The sequence below is a fragment of the Molothrus aeneus genome, chromosome 1 (assembly GCF_037042795.1).
Source record: "Molothrus aeneus isolate 106 chromosome 1, BPBGC_Maene_1.0, whole genome shotgun sequence".
NCBI classification, from domain to species: Eukaryota; Metazoa; Chordata; class Aves; order Passeriformes; family Icteridae; genus Molothrus; species Molothrus aeneus.
Window position 1 is genome coordinate 6,906,805 of NC_089646.1, and position 23,756 is coordinate 6,930,560.

At 44.0% G+C, this 23,756-nt stretch overlaps 1 protein-coding gene across 1 annotated transcript in view; it reads right to left on the minus strand.

The window, feature by feature from the left end:
• The window catches only part of KMT2C (lysine methyltransferase 2C), a 189,633-nt gene that overhangs the window by 12,284 nt on the left and 153,593 nt on the right, over positions 1–23,756 (minus strand). The window contains exons 35-47 of the mRNA XM_066550958.1: positions 21,202–21,384; positions 18,707–20,575; positions 17,333–17,658; positions 14,726–16,554; positions 13,552–13,663; positions 12,541–12,619; positions 12,358–12,421; positions 10,260–10,492; positions 5,729–7,414; positions 4,263–4,475; positions 3,723–3,887; positions 1,878–2,019; positions 608–755 (exon numbers count right to left, since the gene is read on the minus strand). Of these exons, the coding sequence (XP_066407055.1) occupies positions 608–755; positions 1,878–2,019; positions 3,723–3,887; positions 4,263–4,475; positions 5,729–7,414; positions 10,260–10,492; positions 12,358–12,421; positions 12,541–12,619; positions 13,552–13,663; positions 14,726–16,554; positions 17,333–17,658; positions 18,707–20,575; positions 21,202–21,384 (7,049 nt within the window). The remainder of the gene's footprint in view (positions 1–607; positions 756–1,877; positions 2,020–3,722; positions 3,888–4,262; positions 4,476–5,728; positions 7,415–10,259; positions 10,493–12,357; positions 12,422–12,540; positions 12,620–13,551; positions 13,664–14,725; positions 16,555–17,332; positions 17,659–18,706; positions 20,576–21,201; positions 21,385–23,756) is intronic.

Genomic DNA, 23,756 nt, shown 5'->3' on the forward strand with positions numbered 1-23,756 from the left:
CACTAACAAAGCCAAGCCCTCTGTTCCCCATGGCTCTATCCACCAGGGTAAAATAATGAGCATTTAATATTTGAACTGTTTTAATATTTAAATTGTCTGGCCTTTGTCCACATTCAGGCTCCAGTGTTTCACAGACACCCTTATTTTGGGCAGGCAAGTGAAAGGGAGGCAAAAGGGAAGATCTCTGCAGGGAGACTCATGTTCCAGCCAGTGTTTCTCACTTGGGAAACTGAGTGGAGCTCTGCAGTTTCAGGCTGGCTCCTGCACAGTCTTGCTGCTGCTACAGCAGTCACCTGTCACTGCAGCATCACATTGCTCCAGGAAAAGCACCTATTTGTATCATTTTCTTCCACTTTTAAAATATCAAGGTAAGGAATCCCTAACAATTTAGCAGAATCTAAAGTCTAGCAATGGATGGAATCACCTACTTCACTCTGCTGCTCTCTACACTTGGAATGTTAAGAGTTAAAATGATCCCATTCCATTCTCTGCCCTTCTGTGCCTGTGCAAAAAGGATTTTGTTTCTCCACACCTTCACAGTCTCATCCAATGAAAGATCACAGAATCTGCTTCAAATACCTTTTTGTAGATGTCAAGTAAAACCTACCTTAACTCCTCCTGGTTGTTGTGAGGTGGTGTTGGAAGGGAAGCAGGAACATCCACAGTTTTGGGGCCCTGAGCCATTGCTCTGGCTAATAAATCATCTTGTGGTCTGAAAGGCAACTGGAACTGCTTTGGCCCCAGAGCTTTGGTAACTGAAACCAGAGAGGCACAGCACAATGAGACATCTGGACAGCTCTTGCAGTGACAGACATGCTGCCTGCTGGGTGTGGGTGGGGCCTCATGGTGACACCACTCTCAAGACATTTGGGAGTTCAAAAAATTGTGACCATTCAGGATTAACTTCCATTTTTACAAAAACCCGCAAATTTTGAGCAAACAGGGCCTGAAAGACTTTTGAGTGTGTCTTCTGCCACAATGAGAGGATGTTTGTTTACTTAAAAACCCACAAAAGTACAAAAAATCAACAATTTTGCAACAACAAAGGAAACGGAATGTGAAAAAAAGGATTTTAATCACTGAATGGTGTTTACAAAGACCCAGTATAAAGAACAGAAAGCAATTTTAACTGTCCAAATTGTAAGTACCAGGAAATACACACTGACTGCACACATTCTGGATAGGCTGCTTTGAGCTCACTCAACCAAGGAGCTCATGCCAGTCATTTGTACTGGACCTAAAAAACTAATCCTAAGGTTTTCTTTCTCATTTCTTAAGAGTATGTCTAGCTCTCAGCATGTTTTTGAATGGGAACAAGGCAAAGGCACCGACACCTGGCACTATACTGGTGTAAAATATTGCTGGCTAGCTAAAGTCATGATTAGAACCTTGAGAAGTCTGGGCATTTTGTTTTTATAAAGGAGCATTGCAACTGAGAAGCATCATAGGAGGTAACCTGGAGGAGTCTGAGGGGACTCCCAGCAGCGTCCAGTTTCCCCATGATGGGGGGCAGAGGGGCAGGTGTGATCTCCTCTCTGGTCACCAGTGAAGGGCCCCAAGGCAATGGCTTGAAGTTGTGTCAGGGGAGGTTTAGGGTGGATATCTATGTGGTTCTTCACCCAGAGGGTGGCTGGGCACTGAACAGGGTCCCCAGGGCAGTGGTCACAGCACCAAACCTGAGAGAGCTCCAAGAGCATTTGGACAATGCTCTCAGGCACAGGGTGGGATTGCTGGGGGTGTCCTGTGCAGGGCTGGGAGCTGGACTCAATAATCCTTGTGGGTCCCTTCCAGCTCACCATGTTTTTGATTCTAAGATCTATTTTGCCATTTGCTAGAAGCAGGACAGACCTTACAGCCCCAACACATCATGGCCTTACCATCATGGCCTCCCAGCACTCCGGCCTTGCCCGCGAGCTCCTCGGTGGTGGCGAAGCCATTGACCAACTTCTGGCAGGCCACGGGCGGTGGCGTGGGAGGGAGAGAGGCCGGGGGCGTCGGGGGATTGCTCAGATTGTTCTGCTGCAGGACAGGGATTAAAGAATCATCAAGCAGGATGAACACAGGTGTAGCCATGATATTTTCTGAAAAATCCTTTCCTTAGGATTTTTCCTCCTGAGAAGCTGAGAGGCCTCAGGAACAAAATGTAACCAATGGTTATCTGCTGCTGTGGAATGCAACAGGTGCATCTGTGATTGCTCACATGTGGTTGTTTCTCATTAATGGCCAATCACAGTCCAGCTGTCCGGACTGTCTCGGTCAGTCACAAGCCTTTGTTATCATTCTTATTCTATTCTTAGCCAGCCTTCTGATGAAATCCTTTCTTCTATTCTTTTAGTATAGTATAGTATAGTATAATATGATATGATATGATATGATATAATATAATATAATATAATATAATATAATAGGATATAATATAATAATTATCATAAAATAATCAATCAAGCCTTCTGAAACATGGAGTCAGATCCTCGTCTCTTCCCTCATCCTAAGACCCCTGTGAACCCCATCACAGAGGGAGAGAACCTGCCCTGTTCCAGTACCAGACAATGCAACCCACTCAGAGTTTTAGAGCCAGAGGTAGAACTGATATGCAGCCAGAGCTGAGACCCAAGCATGAGACACAAAAGTATCTACTGTACAAAACACAATGATTGGGTTTTCTTGTATCAGGGATATCAGAGAAACAGTTCACATGAGTAAACACTGCCAAATACACAGCCAAAAGATTTACAAAAATGCACTAAGAATGTTGTAAGGAACGGTTTCAAACAAGTTCCCCCAGTTTCAGCAGAGGTCCCAACTCCATGCTGAGGGTTGTTCCACGGTGACTCTCCAGCACCATGAACAAGTCAGCCTCCCCAGCTGCCCCTCAAGGGGAAGCTGCCTCACCTTCAGCACAGGATGAGCTGTCACTGCAGCAGCCACCACTGAAGCAGCCACCATGGAGCAGCAGATACTCTGCAAGTTCATACTCTGGGCTACTTCTCACCAGTTTATTCAACTGCCCACATTTTAAATGAAAATTAAATGAGAACTTCAGTATCTGTTGTTCCTGCAGTCGTGCCCACAAAGCTAATCCTCATTACTTACTTTTGACCACAAGAACTATCTCCCATTCTCAGCTTACACACTGTGTAAGGCTGGAGAAAACACCACTGGATTTAATAGGTTTTTATATTAGGGTATCCAAGCAGCAAATTTGATTCTGTCTGTTCAGTATCCCACTGCCCATCCAGAATTGCCACTCTGATCTCAGAGACTAAGTTTTAAATGCTGTGGGTTATTAACTCATCAACAAACAGTCTATTTTGTTCAGAGTTCCCAGGGTCTTAGTTAGGGCTTGGTGGGCAAATGAGAAAAAGTCTATTTCTTATTTAATTCACATTAAGAAATGTTTAATGCTTTCAAAGACTTTGCAAAATACTGAGAATTCAGTCTTTTCTGCTCCACAAAACTGTAATTACAATTTTCATTCTTTAGCATCCATTTGTTAAAAGAGCATTTGCAGTTTTTCATTAGTTTACAACAACAGTTTCCAGAACCAATTTCACTTTCAGAGAGTAAAACAATGGTGACTGTTTCACACTATCTAGTCTAGCAATAAAAGATTATTTTTCTTCTAGTTGCATAAAAGGCAAGAACTCTGACTAGGAGTAATAATATAATGGACTTCTCTTCCCACAGAGAGCACACCACAGAAATCCAGATTAAAACCATACCTTGTAAATGAGCTGGGAGTAGTAATCTGAAGCCCCATCAAGAGTAGCACTGCCAAAACTTCCCACAAGTCGATTTCCACCATTGAGCTGGCCACTGCCATAAGGGAGAAAGTGTGCAAAGCTCACTCCAATTATTGGTTCCACCAAAGGCAGAAGAGAAAGTTGCTGTATTAAAAGAAAAAAAAAGTCAAGAAATTAAGTCTAAGACAGAACACTGCAATTCTCCAGTCAGTAGAGTGGTTTCTAATTTAAAAGAAGAATTGGAATTTATCCAGTCAGGAAATTGTTCAGCTCCAGCTCCCTGCCACTCATCCAGAGGCTGCCAGAGCTGACAGGAATTCTGTGGCTTTGGGACTACCTGCCATGTCAGCCCACCTCCCAGAATTAAACACCAAACTTTAAATTCCCTGATTTTGTGGAAGTTCACATTTTCCCCAACCTGTGCTCAAAATTCAACTTAAGCATCAACTTCACTTCCACTGGGAGAAATCCACAGCTCCACATGGCCTCTGGGCTGCCTTTGCCAGCCCCTGCACTCACCTGTTTCAGCTGGATGAAGGTATCTGCATTAGGATAAACTGCCTGCTTCTCTTCTTCCTCTTTTTTCCTCTTCTTGGAGCGTGGAGCTGCCTTCTCTCCCGTCCTCTGAGCCCGCTTGTTTCTCTGCTTCTTGGTTTCAGGTCCTACATCTGCTCTCTGGAGCTGGCTGTTACTGCACCCAAATGTACCTTGCATCTGGGCTACTGCAGTTTGCTGTGTGAAAAAAGGAAGTGCAGCACAATTTTTGACATGTTAATACACAGTTCACTCCAATTTACCGCATGATTCTGAAAGCACAGGCTCAGAGTAATAAATCTCACTGATAACAAAGTGGATTTTACTGGCAGGTGGAACTGCTAAACTGTCCCTACAGACAGAATTATGACTTCCCATTAACACCACTGACATCTGAAAACATCATTAAAGACTCACAGGCCAGTAACATTCTCTTTTGAATACCCCCTAAAATAAAGTTACATGTGCATGAAACCTTGGAGATGTTCACAAGGGCCTAATGAAACACAGACTTGGTGGCAGAAGAGAGGCATGGAAGTTAATATAATACCAAAGTATTTTGAGGTTAGCAACAAAAAATGTGTTGTGAAATCTTTCTGGATTGTTCCACTTGCTTAAATACTTCCAGTACAAATCTGCAAAGCCTTTCTTCCCATGGAAGCAAAGCTGGGTAAAAGCAATCAGGATAGGGTGCTAATGCTACAGGGGCAAGCCAAAAGAAAGTCCATTCTTAAAAAATTCATTATTATTTTAAACAGCCCTACATGAACCCTACCATCAGTATTCTAATATCCCTATCGCATGTTTTAACTTGTGGATCTTCAACGGTTAATTACCTGCTGCTCACAATTACCTTTACTTTTATGAGTATTTTTTTTCTTTTAAACACACTTAAATTTCGTGTTAAGAATGAATTTAGAGTTTAGGCAGTCAAAATCCAAAAGCAGAGATTAAGATTACAATAAAATGACCAACAAGCCTAAGTATAAAGTGCATCCTACTTCCACACAGAAAGCACTTTTCTTTAGGTCTGTTTTTAAAGACCTTATAAATTAATAGATCATACAGACAACTCAGGTGGAGTCAAAGGAGAAAGGAGATACATCATGTTCTGTACATACCAGTGAATAATTAGGAATCATACTGTAAAATCCTGCCTTAATATTAAGAAGTGGTATTTTTTGAAGACAATTTTCTATAGAAAAATATATTTTTTTTACATTTTAGTGACTTCTGAATATGCTGACCAAAGAAGCCATATTAAAATTCATTCTTTGCTCAGCAGAAGTGATTTACTTGTGGAAAAAAGACAGGAAAGAGGCTAAAGTTTCTTAAAGCTGTTTCCTCTACCCTTGAACAGGCAGGTTATGTCCCCACACATGCCCACAGTAAGGCACAGGCTAGGCTGGGCTGCTGCTGACCACAGTGTAACAAAACAGTACCAGGCTCACCATTCCTTCAGCTGGACTCTGCTTCTCTGCTAACTTTTTATCCCCAGAAGCCTCCTCTTCTGCTCGGCCACTGTTCTCTGGTTTCTGATTTAGAAGAGAGGAGGACTTCTTGTTTTTTAGCAGGTGTTTCAGCAGTTCATTCCCTGACTCCCCTTTGGCTGCCAGGGCACCGGGTGGCTGTGCTGGACTCGGAGCTGAAGAGCTTGGCTGTGAGGTGACCTTATCCTCCTCCACCTTAATACTGCTTGGATTTTCTGGTTTAGGCTCAGCTTGACCTGAGCATTGATCAGTTTCTGCCTTTTCCAGTTTAACTTCTTGGAGGCTGCTGGGTGTGTCCATTTTAGCCTTTTCAGCCTCTGCATTTCCCCCGGGCTGTTTCTGGGACACGCTGCTGCTGCTGCTGGGGAGCTTCCCCTCCAGCTCTGGGGAACTCTCTCCTGTGTTGGATGTCGAGGGGCCCGTTAGCTCCACGGACTCCAGTTCATCCTGGTGCCCTGGCTCATTGGGGGTGTTCACTGTGGGGGTGGAGGTAGCATCAGAAATGGTCGGGGTTGATGGTGCAGTGATATCCGAGTGCGGAGTTGACGGGGCTTTTATGGACTCGGCATCGTCGTCCTTTTTCTTTTTCCGTGTCCTTTTCTTTTTGCCTTTCTCTTCTGGGATTATGTCAGAATAGAGCTGGATGAGAGACTGGCCTGATACAGGGATGTTTGCAGCCTGGGGCACACCAGTGTCCGACCCACATGAGGCACTGCCCCCCAGCACTGGAGATGAAGGGACAGTGGAAGGGAACGGAGGCCTGACCTGGTTCTGCGTAAAGGCAGCCCCAGGGAGATTCCCATGAGTTTGTTTTACGTTATGGAAATTGGGGGCTCCACCTGCACCAGCAGATGCATCAGGTCCAAAAGCTGCAGGTCCCACTGGCCTTCGCTCTGTGCTTTGCATAAAATTGGTGGCAGGAGGGGAGGTCACAGCACCCTGCTGCAGAATCTGCCCCATCTGCTGCTGCTGCTGCTGCTGTGGGGACGGCTGCATGGGCCGAGGGGTTTGCATGAAATCACAAGGCAGCTCAGAATTGAAGAAAGGTATCTGAGATAAAGATGTTTTGTTGTTCATTTCAGGCCCCATCATACTGTGCTGCTCCAGCTCCATCCTCTGCTGCAGAGCTCTCTGTCGATCCACCTCCTGCATCAGCTGGATGCGCTGCCGCTCCTGCTGCTCCCGTAAGCGCTCCTTGCGCTCCCGCTCCTGGAAGCTTTCACTGAAAGGGTTGTTGTCCTCAAACTCCACCCTTGGGGGTGGCCCTGACTGTGCAGCTGCATTTGGGCCAGGCACAGGAGCTGGTGCACCAGGAGTAATTGGCAGTGGTGTCATTGGAGGCTGCATCCTCGCTGGATTCATGGAAATGTGACTCGCAGGGTTGGCAGGTTGCCACCCGGGTAAATTTGGCATCCTGGTGGGGTTGGATTGCCCAGGCATCACCACTGCGTGCTGCTGATGCTGGAGCTGCTGTGCCACCATGGGGAAGCTCTGCTGATTCATTGCTGGTGCTGTTCCTCCTGGAACCATGGGAGGCTGGCCCTGGACCCCTGGCATGATGGAATGTGGGGCCATCCCACACTGCTGCTGCTGCTTGATCCGGTACTCCTCAATCAGCTCCGCGTGCTCCTTCTGCTGCTTCCGGATCTAAACATTGAAACAGTCATTATTCACCTCTGCCACAAACTGGCTGTGTGAGCAGCATAAAGCATGTAACTCACCACTGTACTTCCAGGAGACAACCAACCTCAGAATTTCTGCAGTGTTTTTAATGCTAAACAGCCACTATTTCATCAGAAATACTCCCCAGCTCAAGACCTCAAACAAAACAGCAGTGTCTTGAAGTTCTAATTACACATCAAGACTCACCGAGAGAATATACAAACCTAAACCAGCAGTGATCCTTGGCCTACAGATCTTATCATCCATGCACAGAATACAACAGTTGGGAACTGACAGGAAAAGGGAAACAGTGAGATGGATGATGTTCACACATCAGCAACATTTTAAAAAGATGTAACTGGAAAGGAAAAGTTTGCAGGAAACCAGTGATGGATATTCCCATTTGTTCACAGGCAGATCCTCAAACACCCCATATCAGATGAAAATTGCAACTGCTGCTTGAAAATTTAAGATTTTAAGACCAAAATAAACTCAACATGGGCACTACAAGTTATGCCTTGTAGCTTAGACACACAGGAGAAGTTGAGGGAAGGACACAACACTGTCAACTCAACAAGCAAGAGCTTTTCAGAAACACTGCAGAGACCCAACTAAAACAAAAATAGAAGGATTTGCAATGCACTGGTTGATGATACATACATTATGGAAAATCTCCCTCTCTCTAATGCTCCTTTGATTATGACTTCCACAGCTTATGTAGGGATAGAGAAGCTCTGTAATGGATTTTGAATTGTGTGTAGCCCTCTCCTTTATCTGAAGCAAGGACTAAGACAGAAAGCTCAGGGTAACAGTGATGCCATAGGACACACTTCATGCTGCAGGACAGATGCACCCAGAAGGTTATTTACACAATAATCCCAGGTCCAAGATGATTTATGAGCTCTGCCTTGGCACTGACACTGCTGGATAAACAGTGCTACTGCACAGAGCCACTGACTGGATCCATCTGCACTGCACAGACCCAGTGCTCCAGGGCTTCTCTGTGGTCCTACAGCACTAAACCTGTGCTGGCTCTGTGGGGCTGTACCATGAGGCCCCCAAAGCACCACAACCTCCAGGGGTGGATCAGCCATGACTGTCCCTGGAATGAGCTGTGGTGTCCAAGGCCCGGGGCTGAGCACACCCAGAGGCCCTGAGCTGAGCTGGAGATTTCAGCAGTGCAGGGAGGGCAGGGCAGAGCCTGTGAGCACAGGCACGGTGCCACAGGGGCCATCTGGCAGTGTCTGTGTGGCTCCATGCCTGGCCAATCACCCTGACTCACATCAGCTCCTGGGGCACAGTCAGCTCTGTGCTCTCTGTGCCTGTGTCCAGGACCAGCCACTCCCAGGGATCCAGGAGCTCTTTTCTCTCTCCATACACACAGAGACTTTTCAAAAACTAACAGGAGCTTGATTGCAGAAAAATGACTTGATCTGATTTGAAAGAGTGGCAAATTGCTTCCAATAGAAGGTGGTTAAAACTATGCTTTAAACCTCATTTAAGCTCCTATTAGGTACAGAACAAAATGCTGCTTAGGACGTGGATGAATCAACCACTGGCTACAGGGCAGTGCATGGCTTCTGCTAGCAGGAGATTAAACTTAAATTTAAAAATTACCAATAGGAGAACCTTAATTATGGGGCAGTAAATGGATCTGCCAGCAATGGCATGGTTAATAGCTGTTACTTCAGTCTAATTCCACCAAAAGATTAGACTGTTGTATGTACAATAAAAATTGGTTAAAGGGAATTTTTTTTGCATTTGTTCTACTTGTGATTCATTGTGGAAAGGGAAAAAAAATATGTAGAAATAATTTACCCACTCCATCCCTCTTCCACACAGTGGAAAGATGAGCCAACTAATATCCCATCCAGCACATACTTTGTCTTGAAGCAATACAGCAGAACTCGAGGGTCAGATATTGCTCAGGACTTCATTCCAAGTTGTCTGCTGCCAAGTTTTTTCCTTCATACTAGTAAAGGATAATTCTAAAGCATTTTCATTTTCAGCAGGACTAGTTGATCCTGAAAATCATGCCAGGTAATTTATAATAAAAGTCTTGAGGAACACAGCACTAACTACTGGTGGGCAAAGCATATTAGCAAAACTATCACAGGTTTCATCTCACTATTATCACAGTTACAATACATGAAATTCAAACTGAATGTAAGGAAAGGAAAACAAAGCCCAGTGAAAGTAGTTACATGTAGAAACAGGGGCCCAGAAAGGCTGGGAAATCTCTTCCCCTGGAGACTTACAGAACTTGACTGACAAGGTGCTGAGTAACCTGATTTAATCATGAGGCTACTTCTGCTTTGATCATGACTAAAAGATCTCCAGACATCCCTTTGACCTGTGTTATTCCATGACACAATACTGATGATCAGCATCTAGGAATGAGACAGACCATAAAACTAGTCTAACACTAAAGATATAATAAAAATAGATTTTCAAACTATAAAAAAAAAGGACATGGAGTTAGGACATTCATTCAAGACTGAAACAAAGTCCTGCACGTTAAAACTTTTCTCTGAATGTTTCATTTTGCTTTGCATGGTGCCAAGAACTCTGCTCCAAGTCATTCTGCCAAGGAATTCCCCTCTTCCCAAAGTACTAACCCAGCTTTTTGTCATGTTTGTCACAGAATACTCCTTTGCAGCTCCAGTGTCACCTACACTCCAGAGCAACGCTGTTACACACACAGAACAAAACAGGGAGTGGCTCCTTCAGGTAGAGCTCCACTGTGTCTTTCAGAAGATTTGAAGGAGAGACTCACTACCCCTGTGAGAGCTCAGTGCCAAGGAGAACAGTCTGGATTCCAGATGATTACCTGATCTAGCTGTTTTTGGACCATGCTCTGCTGCTCAGTAACGTGTTTCAGCTGCTCTGCATCCTCCTCTGGGAACTCCCGGCCGGCTTTCTTGGCCGTGCGCTGTTTGGCTGAAAGGGCCTTCTTGGACTTTCTGTGGGCTCCAATCTGCTCCTCCAGGTACTTCTGCTGCATTTGGAGCAGTTGTTGTGTGTCCTGCAGCCATTCCTCGTATTGCTTTCGTTGTGAATCATCTACAGAGAAGGGAAATGAAGTGTGATATGATCTCATCCTGGAGATGAGCTCTCATCCACTTTTTAAAGCTCAAGTTTAACCATCAGGTTCCCCCCCTTATTTTAAGAAACTAGTGGTCAAATTCAGCCAAATTTGACAGGGAACTTGGTATTTCAAGAAGTGGTATGTTCTTGGAGTGACCTGAGTAAATGAGACAGATATCCAAATTACTGCATTTGTGAGAGGAAACACAACTTGCCAGTGAGCAAAGGTGGCTTTGAGAACTGCTACAGAACCCAGTGATTCCCTGTCCTGCCACAGAAGAGGGGACATGGAAGATCTCTGGAAGTACTCAAGTACAAAGAGATCAGGGAGCAAGGGCACAAAGGAAACGTGGCCTGATTAATTGTGGTGTTTGCAGAAGACTTGTACATATAAAATTTATTTTTATTACAACTTCAAAGAAAAATATTAAAATTATGAACACAATCAAATATTCACAAAGTGAAAGAAATATACTGTTCTTCGTAAAAATCACTTTGTCAGTCCCAGCCCTCAGCATGGGGCCTTCAGCAGCAGTGCCGTTTCATGCCCCCAAAATAAATGTCTCTCATTTAGGCTGTAACTGAGACATTGCTCTTCTTTCAAATGAGAAATGCTTGTCTGCCATGGGCAGTCCATTGCTCTCTGATATTTTTCTGGAGGCAAAACAACCATGTCTGATAACACTTGACCTGCACTAACACAGAAAGCAAGAGAGAACACTGATGATGGTGCCATTTGTCTCCTGATTACATTTTCAGTGAGCTGGGACACCACAAATAAGCAGAGATTTTCCTTGTGAAGACCCCTGTTTAACAGATGTACCACAGAGCTCCATGATTTCAATATAACCACGTCCTCCTTGTGCTCCAGACCCTGCCACCTTCTCCTCCAGGAGTCTCTGTGTCAGTGACAGCTCTGACTGAACAGCTCAACTAAACCTACTCAGAGTGAGCTACAGCCTCAAGGTGCTTTCAGGGAAAAATTCTGCAGAACTGATCCCAAAAACTGAGGGGACAATTGAGTGGAAACACTGAGAGTTAATGAGAAACATGAAAGCAGTGAAATTTTAATGAGTTCCAGGTAAGAGTAACTACTACTGAACTGAAAACCAGATTTACTCAAGTGCTCAGAACCCAGCACCACCCAACCAGAGCAGGGCAATGCTGAGTGCCATGTGGAATCACACCACAAATAATTAATACACATAATATTGCCAAAGCTCCTTATTGCATACTCGGTGCTGCTACTTCAACTTCTGGAAAATGTGAAGGTGTTTACTTCTGTTTCTGATTCACAAATATCAAGTGAAGCATTTGTAGTGATAGAAACACTTATTTACATGTGGTCTTCCTCTCCCAACATATGCTCAGTTTTAATTTCTGCTAATAAATCTTCCTCATCACAGAGATTAGGATTCACAATTGATCAAGGGCAGCCAGAAATATGGAATGCAAAAAGCTAGTGCAGTGTATTTCTGCTTTCACCAACTGTGTTTCACCAGCCAGGCTTGCCTAACCAGTGCCTGGAAAGCTTTTTCTGGTATTTGTTCAAATGACAATGATGCTGCACAAAACTTTCTGCTTCTGAAATAAAAAATTCCATCAACACACAGCTGTTCTCATTGAGCTCAGAATATTGCAACACAACCCAAGACCAGGTTTCTAATACAGCAGTCTGCCAGTTAATAAATTATTGCTGTCACACAAATCCAAATAATGTTAATTTTCTGTTTCCCTCTTTCCTTATGGGGTTTTGTTGATGATAGCTTCCAGAAAAAGAGAACTGTAAAATGAAAAAAAAAACAACAACCCATAAAATAAATAATCAAATCTCTACTTACTGACAAAACCAGGACCAAAATTGGGAGGATTAGGTCTAGAAATCTGAGGTGTCAAACTTCCATCCTAGAAATTTCAGTAAAACAGACAGACAAGGATATTAAATCATGATTCAGTTAAAATACCCAAAACTTAGTGATCAGTATTGAACAGTTTTGTTTCAAGCCCATATCAAGTTGCATTACCTGTGTAATTGCCTGTTGCATATGATTTTGGCCTTCACTGGTCTGAGCCCCTGGCACTGGCTGACCCATAAAGGGAAACCTATTGAGAAACAGAAATTGTAACCTTGCAAACCAGCACATTAGGAGAGACAACTTTATTATGTTCAACTTAAACAAAGCACCCAAATATTATACAGACATGCACTTGAACTTCTGTACCAAACCTTTTCAACATCTGGAGAATACAGACAGAATTTTGCCCTTGGTTGAAACTATTGCATTTTACATTTTTCAGAAAGATGAAGTAAACATGACCTACTGTGCTAGAATAGTGAAAACACACACAAGTCTGTATTTGTATTTTATAATTTAAAGAAATACAGCTGAATGTATTTAGGTTTCATGGCCACCATCAGAGAGAACTGCAGTTGGGTAAATGCACACCTTGGGTAAGCCATTTATTATCATGGGGCACTGGACAGAGAAAATCCAGTTTGAAGGGCCACACAAAAAGAACAGGCACAGATCCCTCCTGGCCCATGGACTCCCCACCTGCCCTAAGGACAGCCATGGTGCAGCCTGCACAGTTCATGGCTCCTTTTGTCCTCAGAAGGGATTTAAGGAGAGGATGGAACTTCCACTACTTGGGCTAAAATCTTACTTATACCCAGCATTAAATGATTTGCTGCAACATGAGGTTCCACTGTTACATGGCCACCCCCAGTTTTCTAGCACAACCCGTGGGAGATGTGTCATTACCTCATCAGCAAGTGGGAAAACAAGAAGAGCATCAACATGCTGGCCATGTTGACCCATGACACTACAACTGTAACACAAATCTGATGCATTTGAGTACCTTTTATAGCTCCTACTGCCACACTGGCTTTATTCCTAGGAGGGAATCCTGTGTTAGCTTCAAATGTGAACTACAGGACAGATATTTTTTTTCATTTCCTGCACACAGTTTCCCTGAGCTCTGTCATTTCCTTTTACATTCTGTAGTCCTAAAGAATGGTGTCAAGAATTGCCTACCTGTTCATGACCATTGGTGGCATCCCCATGTTATTCTGTGCCATGACTTTGTTGATCCCCTTAAGTGCCACCATTTTTGCTTTCATTATGGGATCTGTGATCGCATCAAAATCTGTAAGACAAAATCAGCAGCAGTGAATCACACAGCTGAACATCACAAGTTATTAAATGGAAATTATTTGTTTACATTTAGTTCATGTGTAAATCTTCAGTAAAACATTAACTGCATTCCTACTTCACATTAATTGTCCTCCCCACTTTGATATTCAAGGTTAATAAGCAGTTTCACGTATCCTGTAGAAGTTGGTGCAGCAACAGCTGTCCTTGTTTTCAGCCACAACACACATCCAAAAGCAGGTCAGTCTGAGAGTGGCTCTAGACCAAATCTGGCCTATGACCCAACAGATTAATAAATTCTATTTATGGGTTTAAGACTCAGGAAGAAAAGTTGTTCCTGTGATCTCAACTGGCAAGTGCCACACCATCATTGGTGTGGCACTATGAGAATGGCCTTGATAGTCACTGTAGTTACAACTTAAACAATTCTCAAAATTTAGTGTTTCATTATCAGTTAAATGATGGCCATGGTCTTGATATGAATGTTCAAACTGCTAGGTTATATTAAACAAGCAACCACAGTTTTTCTTAAATTTTTTTAGTACAAGCAGAATTATATGTGGTATTTCTGGGCCTTGCCTAGACTGTGGGTTAGTAACAGCTTTTGATAATCCCCTTCCTTGTGACACAACAAATACTCAAAAAATAAATCATAAAACAACCATAAACATACAATTGATAGCTCAAATATCAAGAAGGTCAGCTACTGCATTTGATCACTTAATTTTGTTTACAAAGGATGCATTTACTGCCTATCTCATGAGAACCAAAAGTATAAAGAGAGTATGTGACACAGCTGATGCCACAAACATTATCAGTAAAGCAGAGTTACCCTGATCCTGGTAATGACAACAGGAGCCTTGCCAGAGTTCAGAATTCCACCTACATGCTCAATTTCCATACTCCCTTTGTAGCTAATAGGCAGGCTCATTTTTATTATGCCACCTTCAAGTTCTACATATTTACCTGCTTCTGGCAGTCCTGTGGATTATTTAACTATTTGTTGCTGCATTTTTAGAACACCAACCAGAAACAGACAAACAAGACACCCACATACCAATATTGGGGAAAAATGGCTCCGAACGCTGGCGAATCATGGCTTGCATCTGTCTCTGCTGCTGCTGCTCCTGCCTCTCCTGATCCAAGAGGTCCTGCAGAAGAAGTGGCTGCTCCTCTAGCAGAAGTGGCCTCTCCCTGTTTTGTTGCTGAGCTAATGGCTGAGGGAGCATCATCTGCTGGGGACCAGAGATGCCGCTGGGACCAGGACGGTTTGGTACAGCCACAGTCTGATTAGATGTCTGTCCTGTCCCAAAGTTATGATTAGATGACTGACCCTGAATAAATCCTGGATTTGGTGACCCTTGAGAAAAGTTATGGTTCATTCGTGGTACCATGGGCAGACTGGAATTTAAAGTGTTTTCCAAGATCTGTCCAGCAGGTGTCATGAGTGTTTGTGGAATACCTGATCCATGGTTCATTTGTGTGGGTGGCAGAGATTGAGATGGAGATCCCAGAGTTCTTGCTTCAGCATTGTCTGAGCTTTCACTAGACAGCAAACTTGAGAGGACTGGGGTGGACCCAGAAATACTGCAGGAACTTACTGCTCCTTGAACAGGCAGCGGAGCAGATCCCTGAGCATCTGGACTAGGCACAGTTGTATCCTGACTAGGAACAGCAGGAGTTTTGTCAGAGAATTCTGGGTTAGCAGGTTGCCCAGGAGCCTTTTCCCCATCCTTTAACTCCACTTCAGCAGCCTGTTGAGCACTTGTGGACTCAGTATTTCCATCACCTTTTTCATTTTCATTCTTCTTTTCCTCTTGAGTGTTTGGGGAAAGTACTTTTGTTTTAATTTCATTTTCTGTAGCTGATTTCTTTGGTGGAGACTGGATCTCAGCAGGGGCAACAGTTGTATCACCTTGTTCTTTCTGTTTGGGTTCTTCTGCTTTGCCCTGGATATCTAGTTTGTCATCAATGGGTACACTAAGGTCTAGTTCTTCATTAAACATTCCTTTCTTATCCCCCACATCAAGGTCTGGATCTGTGTATGCAATTAAATCAAATTCCCCAGATCTCAGAAGATCATCAAGGTGAGGATCATTGGTTTCCAAATTATCTAGAGTGTCCAGTTCATCTCCTTTCCCATCCTCTGTGTCCAGGTTCAGATTTTCCAAATCCTCATCATCTAAATCCTTGACTTCAACCCCATCAAGGTCTTTCACATCCAAATCTTTTACAGCAGGATCATCAGGATCAAGCTTTTCTTCTAGACCATCACTTGACTGGTTGGGAATCTGCAAGTTTGCAGCTTCATCACTTGGTGCAGATGTAGACAAAGATGCTCCTGGGAATGCATCAGCAACTGGCTGACCCAGAGAACGCATCACAAGTGCAGGTGGGTTCTCAGGATTGATCTGGTCCTGCTGGGACTGGGAGATGTGCTCCAAACCCGCAGCCATCTGCAGCTGGTTTGGTATTCCTTGAGAATTGTGTCTCAGCGGCTCTGCCTGTCTTGGGCCTGGGAAGTCCTGCCTGGGCAGGAAGCCAGGGTGCCTCTGGTGCTGAGCTGCTGCATCCAGCACCGTGGCAGCAGCAGCAGCAGCAGGGCTGAAGGGCAGCCTTGGCCTGCCATCAGGAGCCCTGTGACGCAGCTCGATGAAGGCCTGGCCCAGGATGTTGTGCTGCTGCACCGGGATTCCCTGCGGGGGGAAATGCTGCGGGATCCCGGATGCGCTATTGATCTGCGGGCTGCTCACTGCCCGGGGCATGTCAATGGACAGGGATCTCCTCAGCTGTGGGGGAACTCCAGGCCGCTGCATGGGCTGCTGAGGACCAAGGAAACGTTCCTGGCCCGAGGGTGGACCATGGCCCCCTCCTGGAAATCCATATCTAAAATAAAGCATGAAAGGCAAATGATTTTTTTTTTCTCAGTCTCACATGACTAAATAACTGTTCGCCAAAATGCTGTACATGATGCATTCATCAAGATATTTAAATCAATGTTTTGACTAATTATACTTACATTTAAATGAGCTTTATGACTACAATAAAATAATTGCTTTAATTATGTTTAATAAACAACCTGTTTTCAATTTCAATAATAATAATAATAATGGATAGAAAACTCTGACAGTCAGAACTAACCTAGTAATTAAAATACATATTAATGCAATTCAGAGCAAAACACCCTCAGTGTGTGGATTTAGAAATTACTGAAATAAATCCAGGTACTGAAAAAATTAACTTCTGATGTATGTTGATACTGGCATTCATTTTATATTGCAGCATTCACTGTAAAAGTGCTACAGACAGAAACTGATGTTTGATAACACGCTGATTAGAAATTAATTTATTCATTATTAAGACATCAAAAATAAAGTCTTTTACTTTTTTTTTCTTTAGAAATGCCCCAAAAGCCACAGACAACAAGATGCTTCAGGTCATGTAAGTTTGACTAGTTTCTCCGCTTATTTTTTTGAATTACTCCCAAGAAAACAGTGTAGAATACTTTGTGTAAAACAAAAGTATTCTACAAAAACAAAAGTTACAGGAAAACCCACTGCACGTACAGAGTTCAGGAAGGTTATCAGCTCCTGTAGATGATTTTTCATGCTGTTTAAAATGCCCCCTTTAACTACTGCTGAGTTTAAGAGATCCAAGAGCTCACCTCAGACCATGAGGTCTCATCCCCATGGTGTTCATGTCTCCTGGAAACTGGGGCCTGTTGAACTGCCCATCGCCAGGGAAGGGCCCACGCTGCTCCTTCGGGTACATGGAGAACCTTGGCCCACCTGGAGGGACCACAGAGGATCTGATATTCCCAGGGTAGGGAGGAGGAGGGCGGTTAAAGATTGGATTTAAGTTGTCTTGCTGCCAATGCTGAAGAGGGGCTGCATGGGGAGGAGCTGCTGCGTCCTGCAAGGCCTTTTCCTGGCGAACTGCATTCTTCTTCTGCTGCTGCTGCTGTAGAATAATCTCACGGAGCTTCTGGCGCTGTTTACAAGAAAATAAATCATTATACTTGACACTGCAACTGACATCTTTTGAAGTGTTGCACTCTGCTAGGTTAAGCCTTTTAGAGGAAAGAAATTCTTCACTTGTTATAGGAAAATATTATTAACAACAACAATCACCTCAGAAATGAGAAGGAGGGTCAAAATGGCGCAGGGTGCTGGTAACCCAACTTAACATCCACCTCTTGGTAAAGTGTATGGTGTGATCCCATTCTACCATTTAACATGGAAGCAACTCTCTTTCCATTTTTCTATTCTAGTATTGCAGGCCCTTTCACCACAGGAAAAGTGCATTCTAAAAGACAAAGGTGACTAGAGGTCCACTGAAGAAAATTCAGCAGAAGGTTTTTACACCATAGCTGCAGAATTCACTCTTAACTCTGCATGATAACCATTATGATAAAACCACTGGTTTTCTATTAAATTAACTTTCCATCCCTCCTTCCAAACAAGATTGAGCAGCTTTCCCCAAGCTGAATGTAATTCTATCTCTTAGCAAGAGCTGTTTGCCAGAAATTCATGGACAGAAACCTGGAGTGAATGTGCCTCAAGAAGAGCTGTGACCAAGGGAAGGATTCACCTCAACATGCTGGCCAACTGCAAAGTCAGACATGTGGTCTGAGATCTTTGTCAGTACTCCTTCTCCAGCCAGTGAACAAGTCACTGACAATCAGTTCCACACCTCATTTGTTACAGAATAGAACAAACTGACCTTTTAAAATGTTTTTTTTTTTCCCCAGACTGTAGCTAAAAGCACTATGACAGACCAACCATCTATGTCTTCAGTGGCTTCAAATACATCCTTTGCTTCTTTTTTTTGGGTTTTGTCCAAACTCCTTAGAAATTATGGATGTTTCTGTATTCTGTATATTATGGTTCTAGCCAGAAGGACCAAACTACATTTAAGTGAAAACTAAGGTAATTTGTATCTAACACAGCTAGATTTAATGGCAAGAAACTTTTAAGTATTAACAAGAATGGGGGAAATTCTTCTACTTCCAGAATTTTAATATAATCAGAATTCTCACCTGTCGTAACTTCTCAGTATCTGCTTGAGACATATTCATGGTGTTCTGTGTATCTGTTACTCCTGTGGTGGGTGCTGGGCCAGGAACTTGTGAAACTTTGGGAAATTGTTGTCCTTGAGAAGTCATGGGAGCATTTCCAGATGCACCGAAGGTGCCCTCAGATCCAGGCCGTGGCTGTTCAGCAGCATCATGGGCCAGCTGACCAGTTCCAAAAGAGTCTGGCTGAGGTCTTGGAGTCATTGGTGGTTGATCATATGGGTCATGTGCTGGAGTAGCTGCACCATGGCTAAAGGAATCTGTTATTGCAGGTCCTGCAGACCTGGGAGTTTGAGAACATGGGTCTGATGGCCTGACAAAAGTGCCCTGCAACCTGCTCTGTGGTGTCTGCAGGAAAGGATCTCTACTTGTTATTAGTCCTGGCCTTGTCATGGCAGGTCTGTTAAACCCTTCAGGAATCCCTGGCCTTGGGGTTGCTGGCTGCTGAGAGTAAGGATCACTGAGAACTGGCCGTGGTGTTCCAGGAGGTTGGGCATAGGGATCAGAATGTCTCTGCTGGTTTGCTGGGGACTGAGCAAACAGATCTGCTGGTTGAGCAGGCCTTGGTGTTGGTGGCTGCTGCATATATGGATCCACCGTGCTGGGACGAGGAGTTCCTGGGGGTTGGGCATAAGGATCAGCAACTGGCCGAGGAGTACCTGGAGGCTGGGAGTAAGGGTCCTGAGAGGCTGGCCTCGAAATGGGCCCAGCCTGAGGGAAAGAATCACCCTGCTGCCGCACCATCCGCGGCGGGTGCGCAAAAGGCTCCTTCATTGCAGGGTGGGGAGTGAGGGGAGGCTGGCTGTAGGGATCATTGGCCTGGGCATGGGAAAAGTTATCCACGGGCCTGGGCGTCAGAGGGGGCCTTTCGTAGGGATCGACAGCGACGCGCCGGGGCGTGGCTGGCATGGAGGAGTAAGGATCCTGTGGAGACTGAGGAGGGCGCAGAGGAGTTTTGAAAGGTCCAGGGCTCCCATCCACAGGAGCAGGAGTGGGAGTCAATGGAGGCCGTGCATAGGCATCAGCAGAGGTTACTCTCTGTCTCTGAAATGTGTCAGTCCTAGGAGCCGGCTTCGTAAACGGATCGCTGCTTCCGGCAGCTAAAGGAACCTTCCCTGACTGCTCCATAACTATGGGTGATCGGGGGACTCCCAGAGGTTTGGAGAACTGCTCTGACGGCAGGACAGGCCTGGGTGTGTCTGGGGGCTTTGCATAGGGATCGCTGCTACCTGGAGATGAAGAACATGAGTCCCTGACTGGCGAGGGCCTGCTGCCCGACGGCTCCCGAGATATGGAGGGCTGTGCTGCACAGGAATCCAAGGGGGCAATGGGGTTCCTTCTGACAAAGCTCTGGTTGATGGGTGCTGGTCTGGGTGTTCCCACCATTTTAGCATAGGGATCCATCGGAGAAGGAGGCCTTGTGTTTGTGGAACCTGGAGAAAACATCTGTTGTGATGGTGTCTGAGGAGTCTGAGACTGAGGCAGCGATTCGTGCACTGGGATTCGGGTGGGAGTGGGAGGTGGGGCCTGTGGCTTTAGGAACACATCATCTGAGGGCGCCGACGTGGGCGTAGCAGGGAGCTGCTGCTTTGTGAACAGATCCTTATGGAATGTCTGCTGTGCAGGAGACATGCTGCCACTGCCAGTCTGCGGCGTTAAGGGGCTCTGGATCCCGCTGCTGGGTGTGTCTGAGCCAGACTGGTTCAGGAGCTGCTGGGAACCAAACTGCTGCTGCTGCTGTTGCTGCTGCTGTTGCTGCTGCTCATTTTTCACCTGTTCAAGCTTCTGTGTGGCTTCTATTTTGGCCTGCTGCTTACTTTTTTGCCGCATTTGCTGTTTTAAAATGATGAGGAAATATGTTACACTTCTAAGTTTAGGGTATACAAAATCTTTCTAACGACTGAATCTATAATTAAAACCTCAGGACACATTCAATATCAGTTACAAATAATTGCAAATTTTAAATGCAAAGGGAGCAGAGAGTCCAGCTATTTGTAAAGTTTAATTACCTTGACATGCATCTTGCTTGCCTGGGAATAAGCATTTCCCAGGTTGCCTAAAAAGCATCGCTGCTTTCCAACCTTATACTCTGGAGACAAAGGTAACTGACATGCAGCACTGGTGTGGGCTTTGAGAGACATCCAGCCCCGTATGAGGCAGCAGTCTGCAGGACAAAGTTACTGCAATACAGGGATGTAATAAAAACCTACTGCAGCGACCACCCATGCAGAGAAAGAACAACCTGTTTCTGTAATACACGGGATTTAAGAGTCAAAATTTAAAGAAAAGGTTTTTTACAAACAGTTTATCTCCTGGTAACATCCATTTTCTTCCCAAGCAGAATGGCTGACTGTATACTCTTCTACAAAGAAAGATTCAAACTGGTTTTATTACAACAGATTCCTACAATGCAATAAAAAGCAGGGAGAAAATAACAAAACACCTTAAATGCTACACACCTGTCTGAATTTCCATTCCTGCTCGTGTTCTGATTCCCTCTGTTTTAATGGATCTTTAAAGAGGTCGGAGTCGATGCGGGAGCTGGGATCAATGCTATCCTGTTGCTGCTGCCTTTTCATGGAGTCATTTGACATCTGTACTTTATTGATGCGCAAAGCAGCTCTATTATCTCTGGCTTTTTGCTGGAAAAAGAGAAAAGATGCAGTTAGAATTATTTTCTTTTACTATGTGGGCACACTGCATCTGTTATTCCTACAAAATCTATCACCAAATTATTTGTACAGCCTGTTTTAATCACACACATCTTCGTGGAAATGACATTATGCACTTTGGAAAGAATTCCAAACAGAAAAATTTCACACCTCTATGGAAATTCTGTGTTTAACAGATATGGAAGGAACTAAGAGGTTACTAGCAATTAGTAAATTAGTGAACCTATTAGAAAGCTTTTCTATACAGGAGGGTGTCTGTTGCAGGCACTGTGCTGTGCCAAGAAATCGTTAATAGCACCAGTTTACCTTTCAAATCACATATTGGTGTGGTCTTACTACATGAAGGCTGAGCACAGCAGATGATGTTTGGATCAATAAAGGCCACTAATGTAGAGAACTTCAATGACAAGAAAAATACAGTCTAGTCCATTAAATGACCTCTAAAGATCTGGGTCTGTTAACAGTTAACAGTATAAACATAGGATATGGGCTTATGGATCAGGACAAACTGTATGGAGACACGGCAATTCCTCTTCAATGAGGCATTTTACAGCCATAGTGACACTTTAAAGTATCTAATGGAAGTTTCAAAGAGCCTGTTTTACCACCAATCTAGGATGTGATTTCTTTTGTGAACCAAGCCCTCACATCCTCTTTTTCACAAATTTATCTGCAGCTATCAAGTAGGGCTTGCCTAAAGGAAAATGCTTTAATACATCCCCCCCAACAATGAAACAGTGACATGGATGAGAGCACCAATGTCACAGCAGCAGAAAAATCACTGTCATGTTTCCCTGTAAGTGATGGGATTGTGCATGCTAAGTAAAGTAAAAAGCAACAGTGAAAATTTACTACTACTCCTCTGAATTTCATTTCAGCCTTCATTCAACCCCTCAGAGTGTAAATCCCTCAGGAGAGGCACCACAGCAGCTTCTTGTGTGCACAATGCCAGGAACACCAGCAGGAGCTGCATGGCAGAAGCACAAGGACTGTTCTGAGAGGAATTAACCACATTTTGCTGTGGAAATACTGGTGTGCAGGAGCATGCCCTCTCCTCCTGTACATAAGGGAAGAAATTTTTGCTGCTGACTTTTGGATATCCATCATAAGGACACGACTGCATTTTTAAGAACAATGAAAAAAAAAGAATCAGTAATAGAAATAACTGTGAAGTGGTAAATGCCACCCATGTAAGTGGTATTATCTTATAAATATCACAAAGAAGGAATCACCAAGATCAACTACAGCATGGGCAAGGTGACACAGAGGTCTGAAGGTGCTGAAATTGCAACACTGAATAAAAAGTGGAATAATGCTGATGCCTCAGTGATACAAAGGAAAAACAAGAGTATTATTCTTTCAAGTGGAAAGGGTTTCAGAAAGGTCAAGAACTCCACTTCTCACAATGAGTTTGGGATATGATTTATCCTCTTAAGCCAGAGATCACAGCAATTTTGAATTTGGACAGTAGAAGATGGTGTAGTACTGCTAAACTCTGAGTCATCAACATGCAGAGGAATGAAGTTTGTTTACTGATGGGACTACATGAAAAAAGAGCAGGTAGGGGAAGACTGTGAGACTGAAAACTGCAAAATCCACAGAAACCTGTAGAGTGAGAATGATAATCCAATTGCTGCTGTGAAGAAACAAAGATGAGAACCAGGAGAGAATGGAACTTAAAGAAAAGTACATTCGCCAGCACTTGTTTGGAAAGTCCAAAAGAATCAATAATGCTTTGGATGCACACAGGCCTCAACAGAGGCTTCAACAAAGCTTAAGGGTCACCCCCCTCTGAATGGCAGAAGTTCTGCAGGGTGAAATCAATGACCATATAACTCCAGACAGCTGCTACAAGTACCTGTGTGTTCACTTAACTCAGATGTGAAGAAGGTGAATGGTTTTGGAGAGAAAAATGGAGTCCTTCATGCTCCCCACAAAATGGTGCCAGAAAAATGTATAGGAGAAGCTATCAGGAGAGTCTCCATACAAAGCAATACAAGAGAGTAAGCAGAGAAAGGGAACAGTAAAGCAAGAACACAAGGAGAAGAAGTAAATGAGGAAAGCAGAGGTGGGAGCACTGACACCTCTGGAATTGTTAGTTCAATAGCTGAAAGACTTCAGCAACTCTAACAGGGAAAAAAGAATAGCCCAGAGAGAGGGGATGATGAAAGGGAGAGAAATCTCATGATCAGCTGTTATTATCCTTCTCAAGAAACTGGTGAGATTCTGCCTAGAAAGAGACAGAGCAAAAATGACTTGAGGCATGAATCAAAGGTAGTAGCTGAGAGGCAGTGAGAGCCACAAATGTTCTCATCTCAGCTGAGGTCTTTACATTGCACAGT